Source organism: Staurois parvus, unplaced genomic scaffold (genome assembly GCF_062004578.1).
Source record: "Staurois parvus isolate SC_StPar_1 unplaced genomic scaffold, SC_StPar_1.0 ptg001158l, whole genome shotgun sequence".
NCBI lineage: Eukaryota > Metazoa > Chordata > Amphibia > Anura > Ranidae > Staurois > Staurois parvus.
The window spans coordinates 100,167-114,671 of record NW_028318954.1 but is presented as its reverse complement, the minus strand read 5'-3'; the positions used below and the strand labels follow the sequence as shown (position 1 = coordinate 114,671).

At 41.4% G+C, this 14,505-nt stretch overlaps 1 protein-coding gene across 1 annotated transcript in view; it reads left to right on the top strand.

Moving 5' to 3' along the window:
- The window catches only part of ARHGEF37 (Rho guanine nucleotide exchange factor 37), a 122,894-nt gene extending 109,144 nt beyond the window's left edge, over positions 1–13,750 (top strand). The window contains exon 15 of the mRNA XM_089659441.1: positions 12,898–13,750. Coding sequence (XP_089515567.1) covers positions 12,898–13,116 — 219 coding nt within the window. The 3' untranslated portion in view covers positions 13,117–13,750. The remainder of the gene's footprint in view (positions 1–12,897) is intronic.
- The last annotated feature ends 755 nt before the right edge of the window (positions 13,751–14,505 follow it).

Sequence of the window (14,505 nt, the reverse complement as noted above, 5' to 3'; positions counted from 1 at the left end):
TTAAGGTGGGTAGATGGCCATTGATAATTCATTCGATAATCACAACTGAGTTTCTAAAGGCTGGCCATAGATGGATCGTTTTTTTTTTTGTTTTAATAAAAAAAAAAAAAAGATTAATCTATGGCTAGCCTTTAGAAACTCAGTTGTGATTATCGAATTATCAATGGCCATCTACCCACCTTGATTGTACGGATGGAGGAATCCGTTCCCTTTTTTTTTTTTTTAAATGAAAAAAATGAACGGATTCTTCCATCCATACAATCAAGGTGGGTAGAGGAATCCTCCCCACTGAGACATGGGGGTTATTTATTAAAACTTGAGGGTGCAAAATCTGGTGCAGCTCTGCATAGAAACCATTCAGCTTCCCGGTTGTATTGCCAAAGCCTAATTGAACAAGCTAAAGTAAGAAGCTGGCTACCATGGACAGCTGCACCAGATTTTTCACTCTCCAATTTTAGTAAATGAACCCCATTGTATTCTGACAACAGGACTCTCAGTGCCCACACATGGATCAAAATTCGGACAGTCCCTGCTGAACCAACTGCATTCTGGTCAGGGGTGGACTGACAACTCATGGGGCCCCAGGCAATAGGAGATCATGGGGCCCCCTGTGTCCCTGCGCACTCAAGCCGCACCCACACAAAGCCCCACCTACATATTACACTGCCCGCAATACATACGTTTGTCAAAGAATTTCTCTACAGTATGTTCAAAATAAATGTTTATTGCACAAAATAAAAAAAAAAAAACTTACATTAAAGAGAGCACAACAATGGTACATTTCAAAATGAAAGTTTTAATGAATTTTTCCTATTCCTTTCACTGGCACCAATGATAGGGCACTATTCCTCCCACTGACACCAATGATAGGGCACTATTCTTCCCACTGACACCAATGATGTGGCACTATTCCTCCCACTGACACCAATGATGTGGCACTATTCCTCCCACTGACACCAATGATGTGGCACTATTCTTCCCACTGACACCAATGATAGGACATTATTCCTTTCACTGACATGAATGATAAGGCACTATTCATCCCACTGATACCAATGATGGGGCATTATTCCTCCCACTGATACCAACAATGGGGCACTATTCCTCCCATTGACACCAATGATGTGGCACTATTCTTCCCACTGATACCAATGATAGGACATTATTCTTTTCACTGACATGAATGATAAGGCACTATTCATCCCACTGATACCAATGATGGGGCATTATTCCTCCCACTGATACCAACAATGGGGCACTATTCCTCACATTGATACCAAAGGTGGGATGCCATTCCTCCCCCTAATACTAAAGATGCGTGGTTTACCCCAGTGATGCCAGGACAATTTGTGAACAGCCCTTAAAAGTGGTTTAGACTGCTCAGAAACAGGATAGTTCGGATGGAAGATGTGAGAGAGGAAGAAATGTAGGAGCGTGGGAGGGGGCCAAGTGGGAAGCGGCCTACCTACAGGTTGGGACCTGGAAAGGAGGATTTCTCAGCCTCACCAATCCCTACCTGTGGAGCCAGGAAAGGAGTCAGCCCAGCAGAAGGCATGAAAGGCAGCCACCTACCTAAACCAGCTCCCTGGGCAAGCTAAGGAGAAAAGAGCACTCTGGTGGGAAACCTGATTAGCTCCTTACCTGGGACTGTTCATTTTAAAGTGGCAGGCACTGGATCCCCTTACCCAGGGATTGCTCCAGACAGCTGGATAGAAGAGGATTATCTGGGGTTAGGCGTGGTACATTGGAAGAGGCTGGAAAGCTCTCCAAGAAAAGAAACCCTTCTATGGACCTGTATATAGTTGCTACGGAGTTTGTCCTCAGTTGCAGTTCCCTTGGGCATCCTATACATCCATTACCCCATCCAAGTTCAATACCCCTAATAAAACATAAAAACCAAGCTCATTGACTGTTTACTGTCTCAGGAATGCAAGTCTGAGAAAATGCATGTTGCCTGGCTTTGCAGAACTATAGGGGGACCCAAATCTTCAGCAACTCCTAAGGTGGTATTGCTACATTAAGATAAGTGGATTCTAATGCAGTGGCAGCATTCCATTCTTTGCTTTTGAGTAAAGCACCAGTGGGTGTGGGTAAGCTGTGAAGCAAAATATTAGCCCTGTAGATTGGGTACTATCAGACCTCCTTCTGATAATAGTAATTTTGGGGTGTCTTTTGCTATCCTGGCCGACTTACTCTCCCATATGAAGAACATTAATAAATTTTATATTTCTTGAAAACAAAATTTATGAATATAAAGGAAAGAGGAAGAAAAATCATTTAAAAAACTTTATTCTACCCAATAAATTTAAGGGCAACTTACCATACCATAGGTTATTCTGAAAGTGGAACTTCACTTTCTACAGGAAGTTCCACTGATTGTCCTCCTCACCTTCCCATCTGCGTGTATTGGATGTTTTTTTTTTTTTTAAGCAGGTATCTAGTTTTGACAGGTTACCCACTCTAATTGCCTAGGCAATTGTAGCTGAAGTTCACCCCCATCACCGACTGCAACCTCTTGGGACACGTCACAGGTCCCAGGAGGCTGCAGGATCATTCACAGAGCACAGCACGGCTCACCCATGCACAGTGGGAAGCTGGCTGTGAAGCCACAGAGAGTGACTGCTGGATTTCCACAGTCAACATGGCGGCGTCAGGACCCGAAGACTTGCAAAGAACCAGCCCGGGTGAAGACAATTCCGGATCCCTGGGCCGTTAAGTGTCTATTTATTAAAAGTCAGCAGCTACAGTATTTGTAGCTGCTGACTTTTATTTTTTTTTTCTTTACTTTTATTTCCTCCTATGTCTAACCATAGAAGGGTCAAGGTTATTTTCAATATAACGCTGAATAGTTTTTTCTGATTTCACAGCTATAAATGATTATATCTTAAGGTCATGGTACACTTTTATATACCCTCTGCACTATACAGCATCATTATTTTCAGTAATAATTTTGAAATTAAATGAATAATAGTAACAGAATAAAGAACACAATCTGTAAATAACTGTGGTGTCCCCTAATATTATTGGTTGGTGTAGAAATGTCTCTTTGAATTGGTGGTCATTGTCCCATTGCAACGATGGTCAGTGCGGGTAGGAGATCAATTCTTCATTGCTTAAAGTATCATTAAACCCATTAATACTATGTCATACATTTCAGCTGGGAAGATTGCAATAAGTTCAATAGTACCCAGATCACGTAGCTATTTTTATCAGAAACACTTTATTTAGGCCGCTTTATCTGGTGGCCACATGACAAAATCTACCTGCTCCACGCTGCACTGAGAGATAGTTGGGTGGAACAAAACATTAATCCAGTTACAAAGACTGCTAAATTCACTGCAGAAGGCTTACTTTTTTTTAAATTATTTTAGAAGAGCAAATAACTTTGGAAAAATTACCTGTAGATCCCAAAGAGCACGCTGCTGCTACGTTACTATATTAAACAAGCAGCAAGACTCTCTGCATGAGCTACTGCTGATCGCAAGCCTGGAGCCATCTTTGGAATGTGAAGGAAGTTAGCAGAGGAGAGGACTCTTCCATCCATCTTCACTGCTGGATCCGCTCACATTCCAAACTACACATAAGCCGGCTAGGAGAGGAGAGGTAGGTGGTATCACTCAAACAGCTGTGGCCACTCAGCCAGTAACAAAAAAAAAAAAACACCTGGGGTGCCTTGAGCAGGGAAACTGAGGTTTCCACACAGGCAGGAGATGGAGCATGCACAAAAAGAATGTCTACGCAGCAATCAAAGGATCGGTTGCATTAGCATTGCCACTGAGAATGGGGAAATACAGTACGTGAAAATGGCAGAATAAACCAGGTATTTTCAGAAAAAAAATGTATTCATACTACATAGCTTCTGCAAATAGGTATAGGACATTATTTTAAAGAAATATAGATAAAGAACTTTTTTGGGTTTCATAAAACACTAAGGAGCGCAAAACAATCTCAAGAGGAACCTTAAGGTTTGATAGATCAGTGGTTGAGGAAGGCTGTCCTAGACTATGTTTACTTTAAAATATATTTCTGTTCAGATAAGGAATTTGTCTTCCAGCTACTACCTTTTGGACAACACATTTTTAATGAAAAGAACATAATGTACCTGCTGTACAAGTTATAGTGAAGCTGAGAAGCTGAGTCATGCAAAGCTAGCTTGGTTATTTCTTCCTGTGTTCTAAATTAAAGATGCTTCCAATGCTACAGCTAGAAATGCCTGTCAACAGCTAGCAAAACACAAAACATTTTTCGAGTTATTTAAAGCAGCACATAGGACAGTTATGGTGTACACAGTGCAATAATACTGGTGTAATACCCCACGCTACCCACTAACCATCCAGAAACTCCCTTACACCCTGGTCACATCAAAGCCGATTTTGAAATCGTGCGACTTACAGTGAAGTTGCGTGATTTCAAAATCGGGTGACCTTCTGATTTGCAAGACATCTGACACAGATGTCTATGCAAATCGCAACAAAAGTAGTGCATGCACTACTTTAGAAATCGGTGCAGCTCCGACCAAGATGGAACCACAACGATATGACCGCTCTAATAGTAGACAATAGGGTGTGACTTGGCATACGATTTGCAAGTCGCCTGGCATGCAAATCGCATGCCAAATCGCACCCTATGTGACTGGAGGGCTTAGTGCATAAAGATTCTACAAAACAAAAAACAAGTGGCTGCAACCAATTGACAGTGTTCTCACAATCTCTAACAGCACCCAATAACATTATTTTGGTTGCGTCTCCCCTGGATTACACATGTTTTTCCAGGGAAGGTGCAACCAAAATTATTATTTTGGTGAATAAAAGTGCAATGGTAATGGCCAAGGTGCAGTTATCTACAGAAAACAATCATAAAAAACCTCAACCGAAGTGTATATACACCAAAAAAAGGTTTTGCTTTTTAGGTTTGGCTTAAGGAAACACTTTAAAGTGGTTCTAAAGGCAGAAAGTTTTTTTATCCTAATGCAATCTATGCATTAAGGCTAAACATTTTCTGCATGAAGCTCTCCCCCCCATCCCCCAGCTCCCCTTTATACTTACCTAAGCCCATTCTCGATCCAGTGCTGTGCCAGTGAGGAGACAGCTGGGGCAGGGCCAAGCCATGCTGTGTGTGTCAGTGGACACACACAGTGCAGCTTGGGAGTGAGCCTGCATGAGCGCCCCCATAACAAGGGACTTGCTATGCGGATATTCGAGGGGAGGGGATACCAGGAGTGCTGGCGGGGACCCCAGATGAGGAGGATCTGGGCTGCTCTGTGCAAAACCATTGTAGAGAGCAGGTAGATATGACTTGTTTGTGATCCTTTAGAATCACTTTAAGGAATCACTTTAACTCCAGCACTGAAAAAATTGTGAAATCTGTTTGGATGGTTTGGGGTACTACACAATCAGCAGTGCTCCATGCAATGACTCATTGATTGACCATACAAATATTGATTACGTCACTGCAGGCAGATAAATAAATATAAGGTTTAAAGCTTCACTAACCCTATGACCTCTCCCCCCATCCCCACTTACCTTTTTCCCGAGCTAAATTCAAAACACACACTCACCTGTTGAGCAGATCCAGCATTGTCCTGTAGGAATCCACTTTCAGCTGTCTGTTCTTGTGTCCTGCCCTGTCTTTTTGATCCTTTTCAGCCAGCTGCCTGCTCCAGGTTCAGGCAGCCTGGCTCCAATGATATGGTGGCTCCATCCCTCAGCTACCCTGCCAATGGGCTCCTGCAGCCTCCTGGGGTATGTAATGGGGGCTTTGTTTTTCTTCCCAAAGAAAAACAAAAGCAAATTCCACCCCCTCCCCTCCAAAAAAAAATCTGCTAATATTAATGCAGATTATATTTCCTGTTTTAGTTTTACTACTTCCTAATTCTGCTTGTAAACATTCTCCCTACTAACTGAAAAGAGGCGATGATGCTTCTTCATTGTCTAGTATGCAGGCCTGAGGTGTCATAAGATGCTAAATTTGTGAACCAGGAAATAAATGTGTCAACTGCCTGGCTGCACAGCATGGCAGAAATGTGCATATCACACTGAACAGAACTAGAGAAAACAATAACAACTAGAAAAGCTACAATTTCTGGGGAAATTGTGTGAAGTGTTCTTGCCTCCACCAGTAGTCTACAACTGGAGTGGAATGGCTTGAGTAACTGTTGTGTGGCTAGAGTAACTGTGAAAAGGTCAATGGGCGGCGTGAGTTGCAAACAAATGGTCATATTGTGAAAACTATCAGGACTATGGCTTAGCCGTGGACATTTTTAGTGGCAGCAGGGATAGCTGAACGTTTTGATATAAGGTTTGTGTAGGTGGGCTTGAAAATGAGGGAGTGATGGCAGTTTAGAAATCATGTCCTGATTTTTCAGCTCACACTCTAGCTTTTGTCAGCTCCCACTCTAGTTTTGAACATTCCGCCATTCATTCCTATGGGACCAATTTCACCACAAAAACGGCGATATTTTGTGAACCATTCGGCGAAACATTCCACAAAGTAATAGCACACCATCGGGAACAATCCACATGTTTCGGTATATTACTGTCTATGTAGTGTAAAAACTGTGGGAGGAGTTAGGGTGGTAAATTTTGCTATAATAAGTTCCAGTTTCCTATGTATATCTGGAAAAAGACGGCTATCAATTTTTATCTTTAATATCTCTGTAGCTATTGGGCAGAATTGATATTTATGCTGGAGCTATCTTGCTACTTGAGTATCTGAGTCAGGCCACTTGCACGTAGGGTTGTCTAGGTGGAGTAGATCCCTTCCAGCCATCTAGGTGTACTGCATCCCTCCCAGAAGACCTTCATTCTGTGCATTCATTTTTGAATGCATAGGTCCCTAAATGTTGACATCACTCAGTACATAGCCTCATCCAGCCGCAGCCTGCCATAGACTTTGACAGGTAGAAGGCAACCGGGCTAGGCACTGCACCTGCTCCTCCCGGGCACACTAAAACACTTGGAGGAACACACTGCACCTAGACAGCCACATAGCAGGGGCATAGAAGAAGGTTAGCTGCAGCCACACACAGGGACTGTTTTCTGTGGAGTTGACCTTGATACAGATAAAGTACAGGCAATGCTGTACTGCCCACTTAAAATACAACATATTTTGGATTCAGTCCATTATCAGGCACTAGTGTCAGAAAGGTGCTGCACACATAAGATGACAGAATAACAATGTTTGCTTCAGGCTAACTTGTATTAAAGTGTTACTAAACCCAGTACCCTGCCTTCACTATATCTGGTCTCTCACGGTACACAGAACATGCAATTTTTTGGGTAAATATAAACTGTTAAATGCTAAATCTTATCAGCAGTACATAATAGTCTTGTGACTTATATCAGTGTCTAGCTGAGCACTGGTTAATCTTGGAAGAGGAGTTTTTATTCTCCTCTAACTGGCTTATTAGATTGCATAACTCCTGACCCTCTGTCTGGACAGCACTGATTGGCCCTGTACTGATCACATGTACCCTCCCAAAGAAAACAAGAAACTCTCTAGCCATACACACTAAACTGAGCATGTGCAGAGTGACTCCTGGAGCTCTGTATTATCAGCAGATGGATTGGCGACAGTAGAAGGGGACAATCCGAGAAGACAGGTTCCACAGCCTTTCTACACAATGTGGAGAATTAGCCCCTTAGGTTTCACAGTGAGTATAACAAGCATGCTTTACTGCATATACAGACTGATTTTACGATTTAGTAACACTTTAACAAATGAAAATGGGGAGAACCTGCAAACCCTTAGAAATTACAGAGTGAAGATGGAGGGAAACTGAATTACTTACTTAGTGTTACTTAATACTGGTTTAAAAGAAAAAAAATTATGTATTCTTAAACCGACAACAGTAAAATTAGTCTGTATATGCAGTAAAGTATGCTTGTTATACTCACTGTGAAACTTAAGGGGTTAATTCTCTGCATTGTGTAAAAAGGCTGTTTGATCCTTTCTTCTCTGCCCCTCCTCTTGTTGAAATGACAACCTGATACAGACTGAATCTGTAGTCACATGCACATGCTCAGTTTGGCGTGCATTGCTAGAGAGGGTCAGGACTTTCACATCCTCCTAGAGCAGAAAGAAAACTCCTCCTACAAGCTTTAACCAGTGCTCTGCTGAAGTCACAAGACTGCTCTAACTGCTTATGAGAAAAGGTATTTAGCAGTTTATATTTACTGAAATAATACCAAGTTGTGTGTACTGTGGGAGACCAGATATAGTGAATGCAGGGTCCTGGGTTTAGTAACACTTTAACATCACAAAGTCCCTTCTGTTGCTCTCAACCTCCTCCAAATCTACAAATCCCTTTTTTTGTGATCTGACTGGGTGGCTACTTTTGTTCCCTATGGTCACACTGTATGCAGGTACGTAGCCATCCTCTCTTGCTTGCTCTTGAGATGGACTATGGAAGTGGGGGGGGGAAAGTAGAAGTTTTGGAAAGTAAGAAACAATCTCGGGAAAAAAATAGTTTACAGGGTCATTAAATAGTGGATATGTATGGATTATTTTTGGAGAAAATGGATATTGTTTAGTGTCACACAGGGGTGGACTGACCATTTGGAAACTCAGGCACTGCCCGAGGGCCCGGGGTCAGTAGGGGGCCCCATGAGATGCCCCTGGTACCTTTTTCATAGGCTTTTTTGAGTTTGGGCAAGGACACAGGGGCCCCATGAGCCCCTATTGCTCGGCGGCCCCATGAGTTGTCAGTCCGCCCCTGCGCATAAAACATATTCAGGTGACATTAATTTTCAATGGCACCTAAAACATGGTGCGGTTCCATCCTAAATTGTTGTGCGATAAATCGTGCAAATCATGTTGCTCAAAAAAGAGCAGGAGCTTCTTCTGGGGCGACAAGAATTGCACGATATAGTTTGTGTGATTGCAGCGTGATTTATCATGCCAGAATTGCACTTCAATTAAGAGGCTATTGAAGAGGAATTGCACCTGAACACGTGTGGTGCAATTTGTCATTTCTGCATAGCATTTTGGGATAATGGGCAGAACCCCAGAGATTCTGCCCACAATACAAAACGTCCAAATGTGAACAGAACCTAAACATGCTGTATTTTTTAAATGAGAGAAATCAATGGGGAATAGGCTTTTAGGTATATTTTATAGCTCTTACAACAAAATATTATAAAGTAGTATCAACTGTTATGAAAATTATTTAAAAAGTTAGTATTTCACCAACATCCAATCATAAATGCAAATTTAATTTAATTTGCCAGTGTCAATGCATACACACACACACACACGAATGTGAAAAAAAGCGAGTGTATGTATATATATATATATATATATATATATATATATATATATAAGACTGGAATGTCATTAAAGTTCATGTGAGTGTAAAGACAGGCATCCCAATACGTTTGCTAATATAGTGTATATATAGAGTGTGTATGTATGTATGTGCGTGTGTGTATATATATATATATATATATATATATATATATATATATGTATATATGTGTGTATATATGTATGTATATATGTGTGTATATATGTATGTATATATGTGTGTATATATGTATGTATATATATGTGTATATATGTATGTATGTATATATATATGTGTATGTATATGTATATATATATATATATATATATATATATATATACAGTGCTCAGCATAAATGAGTACACCCCAACAGATTTGTCAAAAAACCTTTACTTTACTTTCAGAAGCAACATTTTATATGGGACACTATACTACAAAATTCTCCCACAAATGCGAGCCATTGATTGCAAACAAGATTTGTTAATTTGCACACAAAAAAAGTATTTTTCCCAACAAATTCATTCAAGACCATGTTGCAAAAATGAATACACCCCAATGAAAGTCTTAGGAGCAAAGCTAAATTTTAGACAACAAAATCCTAATTAACAAGAATTCAATTACAGGTGAGTCTAATATTTCAGAAATGACACCATATGGAAGAGAAACTATCACAAGGCCTGAGAAAGAAAATAATTTCTTTATACAAGAAATGTGAAGGCTGCAAGAAGATCAGCAAAGCTTTACTTATCAGTCAGAATTGATACAAACGTTTAACAAAGATGAATCTGCAACCATCTCACAGAGACGTCCAGGATTTCCACGAAAGTTAACATCTCCACAGGAGCGTCTTCTGTTGAGAAAGGTTGAAGAAAATCACCATGCAAGTTCACTGAAGTTAGCTGAAGCAGTAGAAAGCGAAACTGGGGTGATTGTTTCCCATGACACAATACTGCGTACAGTACAGAGGAATGGCATACATGAGTGTCGTCCATGAAGGAAGCCTCTCCTAAAGCCCATGCACAAGAAAGCCCACCTAGAATTTGACAGGGCCAATGCTGAAAAAGAAGACTACTGGGACTCTGTACTTCGGAGTGATAAAACCGAGATAAATGTTGTTGGAACTGATGGCTTCAAAACTGTATGGCGTCGCAAAGGTGAGGAGTACAAAGAAAAATGCATGGCACTTACAGTGAAACATTGTGGTGGCAGTGACGTGCAGGGCTGCGGGAGTGCTGCTGGTGTTGTGGAGCTGTATTTCATTGATGGTATCATGAATTCACAGATGTACTGCTCTTTTTTGAAAGAGAAGATGCTACCATCACTCTGTGCCCTTGGTCATTGTGCACTTTTCCAACACGACAATGATCCAGAACACACCTCTAAGGCCACTGTTGCATTTCTGAAGAAGAACAGGGTGAAAGGGATTCAGAGGACAAGTATGTCTAGTGACCTAAACCCAAATTAACACCTATGGGGAATTCTGAAGACACAAGTTGCGCATCAATCTCCATCCAGCATCCAGGCTCTAAAAGAGGTCGTTTTTGAAGAATGGAAAAAGATATATGTTGCAGTATGTCACCAGCTTGTTCATTCCATGCCTAGAAGACTTAGTGCTGTCCTTACAAATCATGGAGGTCATACAAAATACTAGATGTAGTAGTTTTTGTTGTGGGGTATATTCATTTGTGCATTAACTAATTTGAGTTAAACCGAAGATTTGGTAAACTAAGTTATATTATTAAATTTACTTTCATGTGATGAGCTAAACAAATGTTCTATAAAACTCAATTTTGTCAAAATTTGGGAAATTGTTCTTGTGTTCATTGAGATATCGATTAAAATCTTACTTTTCAAAAGGGGTGTACTCATTTATGCTGAGCACTGTGTATATATGTATGTGTACAGTATATACAGTTGCAAGAAAAAGTATGTGAACCCCTTGGGATTACGTGGAGTTTTGCATGAATTGGGCATAAAATGTGCTCTGAATGTCATCTAAGTCACAACAATAGAAGAACACAGTCTGCTGAACATAATACTACACAAACATTAGATGTTGCCATGGTTTAATTGCACATAACATGTAAACATTCACAGTGCAGGGAGGAAAAAGTATGTGAGGCCCTAGCTTAATGACTTCTCCCAGAGCTAATTGGAGCCAGGAGTGAGCCAACCTTGACTCCAATCAGTGTGATGATATTGGATGTGTTGCTGACAGCTGTCCTGCCCTTAAAAAACACACACCTGTTTTGGGTTTACTGGTTTCAAGAAGCACTGTCTGATGTGAACCATGCCTCGCAGAAAAGAGCTCTCAGAAGACCTACGATCAAGAATTGTTGACTTGCATGAAGCTGGAAAGGGTTACAAAAGTATCTCCAAAAGCCTTGATGTTCATGTGTCCATGAAAGACAGACTGTCTACAAATGGAGAAAGTTTAGCACTGTTGCTACTCTCCCTAGGCGTGGTCATCCTGTAAAAATGACTGCAAGAGCACAGCGCAGAATGCTGCATGAGGTAAAGAAGAATCCCAGAGTGTCGGCTAAAGACCTACAGAAATCTCTGGCACATGCTAACATTTTTGTTGACACATCTACAATAAGGAAAACATTAAACAAGAATGGAGTACATGGGAGGACACCACGGAGGAAGCCATTGCTGTCCAAAAAGAATATTGCAGCACGTTTGAAGCTTGCAAAAGAGCACCTGGATGTTCCACAGCACTACTGGCAAAATATACTGTGGGCAGATGAAACCAAGATTGAGTTGTTTGGGAAGAACACACAACACTATGTGTGGAGAAAAAAAGGCACAGCACACCAACATCAAAACCCCATCCCCACTGTAAAACATGGCGGAGGGAGCATCATGGTTTGGGGCTGCTTTGCTGCCTCAGGGCCTGGACGGATTGTTGTCATTGATGGGAAAATGAATTCAAGAGTTTATCAAGACATTTTGCAGGAAAACGTACGACCATCTGTCCGCCAACTGAAGCTCCGCAGAGGATTGGTGATGCAACAGGACAATGACCCAAAGCATACAAGTAATTCAACAAAACAATGGCTGCAACAGCACAGAATACGCCTTCTGGAGTGGCCCAGTCAGAGTCCTGACCTCAACCTGATTGAAATGCTGTGGCATGACCTTAAGAGAGCGATTCACACCAGACATCCCAAGAATATTGCTACACTGAAACAGTTTTGCGAAGAGGAGTGGTCCAAAATTACTCCAGATCGTTGTGCAGGTCTGATCTGCAACTACAGGAAACGTTTGGTTGAGGTTATTGCTGCCAAAGGAGGGTCAACCAGTTATTAAGTCCAAAGTTTCACATACTTTTTCCTCTCTGCACTGTGAATGTTTACATGTTATGTGCAATTAAACCATGGCAACATCTAATGCTTGTGTAGTATTATGTTCAGCAGACTGTGTTCTATTGTTGTGACTTAGATGACGTTCAGAGCACATTTTATGCCCAATTCATGCAAAACTCCACGTAATCCCAAGGGGTTCACATACTTTTTCTTGCAACTGTATGTTTGTGTGTGTTTGTATATGGTTTTAGAAGTTGTTCAAGCCTGTGGTATGTAATAGAAATTGTCAAATTTCTTCCCTTACAGATTGTTGCTGGATACCCATTTACGGCTCGTAGTAATTATGAGGTCAGCATTATGGCTGGAGAGCCTGTGACAGTTCTGGAGCCGCATGACAAAGAAGGACGCCCTGAATGGAGCTTAGTGGAAGTGAGCGGACAGAGAGGCTATGTACCCTCTAGCTACCTAGTTAGAGTACCTGTTAGCCGCAGGTCATCGTTGGGTAATTACACTCAGATAAGCTAATACTACTGTGAATCCTGGAAAAGAAGATGAACACTCCATCCCACCTTTCCAAAACCATGACTATTTTATTAGCACTTACCATGACACCTTTTGCTGTGACTTCATAAACATTCACCAACTGCTGTATACAAATGTTTGAGCATAAAAGTACCATTTGGCCGACAAGTAAAATCTTATTGGTTCCAACATGACAATGATCCAAAACACACCTCTAAGGCCACTGTTGCATTTCTGAGGAAAAACAGGGTGAAAGGGATTCAGTGGACAAGTATGTCTCCTGACCTAAACCCAAATTAACACTTATGGGGAATTCTGAAGACACAAGTTGAGCATCACTCTCCATCCATTCTATGTAATGCTGGCATCTTTACCAGAATACACAAGAGACTTTAAACATGCCAACTAAGCAAGCTCCATTTATTGCAGACTCCATGTATTTACATTGTTGGACTTTATTCACCTGCACTGTATGAAAAATGCTACATATTGACTCCTTAAAGTGCTGACTTTCCTAAAACTCAATGCTAGTGGGATTATACAATGTGAGATGAAAGATGTTGCAATGTGTTTACATAATTGTTATATTAATAAAATAAAATGTGACTCCTAGTCCTCCATAGAGGATCATGCTGTATTCATTTTGTTGGCTGTTAATGTTTTTGCACTGTAAATTAATTTGAAATCAGTAGCAGAAGGGACAACAATGAGACGACCCCCAAAACAGGAATGATTTAACAGGTGAAGGCCACTGATATTTTTTCCCTACTCATCCTTTCTGACTGTTTTTAACCAGTTTTGCATTTGGCTAGGGTCAGTGTCACTACTGGTAGAATGAGGAGATACCTGGACCCTACAGAGGTTGCACAGGCAGTCCAACTCCTCCAGGATGACACATCATTACATGCCATTGCCAGAAGGTTTGCTGTGTCTTCCAGCACAGTCTCAAAAGCATAGAGGAGATTCCAGGAGACAGCCAGTTACTCTAGGAGAGTTTGGCAGGGCCATAGAAGGTCATTAACCCATCAGCACGACCAGTATCTGCTCCTTTGTGAAAGGAGGAACAGGATGAGCACTGGCAGAGCCCTACAAAATGACCTCCAGCAGGCCACTGGTGTGAATGTCTCTGACCAAACAATTAGAAACAGACTTCATGAGGGTGGCCTGAGGGCCCAACGTCCTCTAGTGGGCCCTGTGCTCATTGCCCGGCACCATAGTGCTCGATTGGCATATGCCACCAGAATTGGCAGGTCCTACACTGGTTGCCCTGTGCTTTTCACAGATAAGAGCAGGTTGACCCTGAGCATATGTGACAGATGTGAAAGGGTCTCGCGAAGCCATGGAGAACGTTATGCTGCCTGTAACATCGTTCAGCATGTCTGTTTTGGTGGT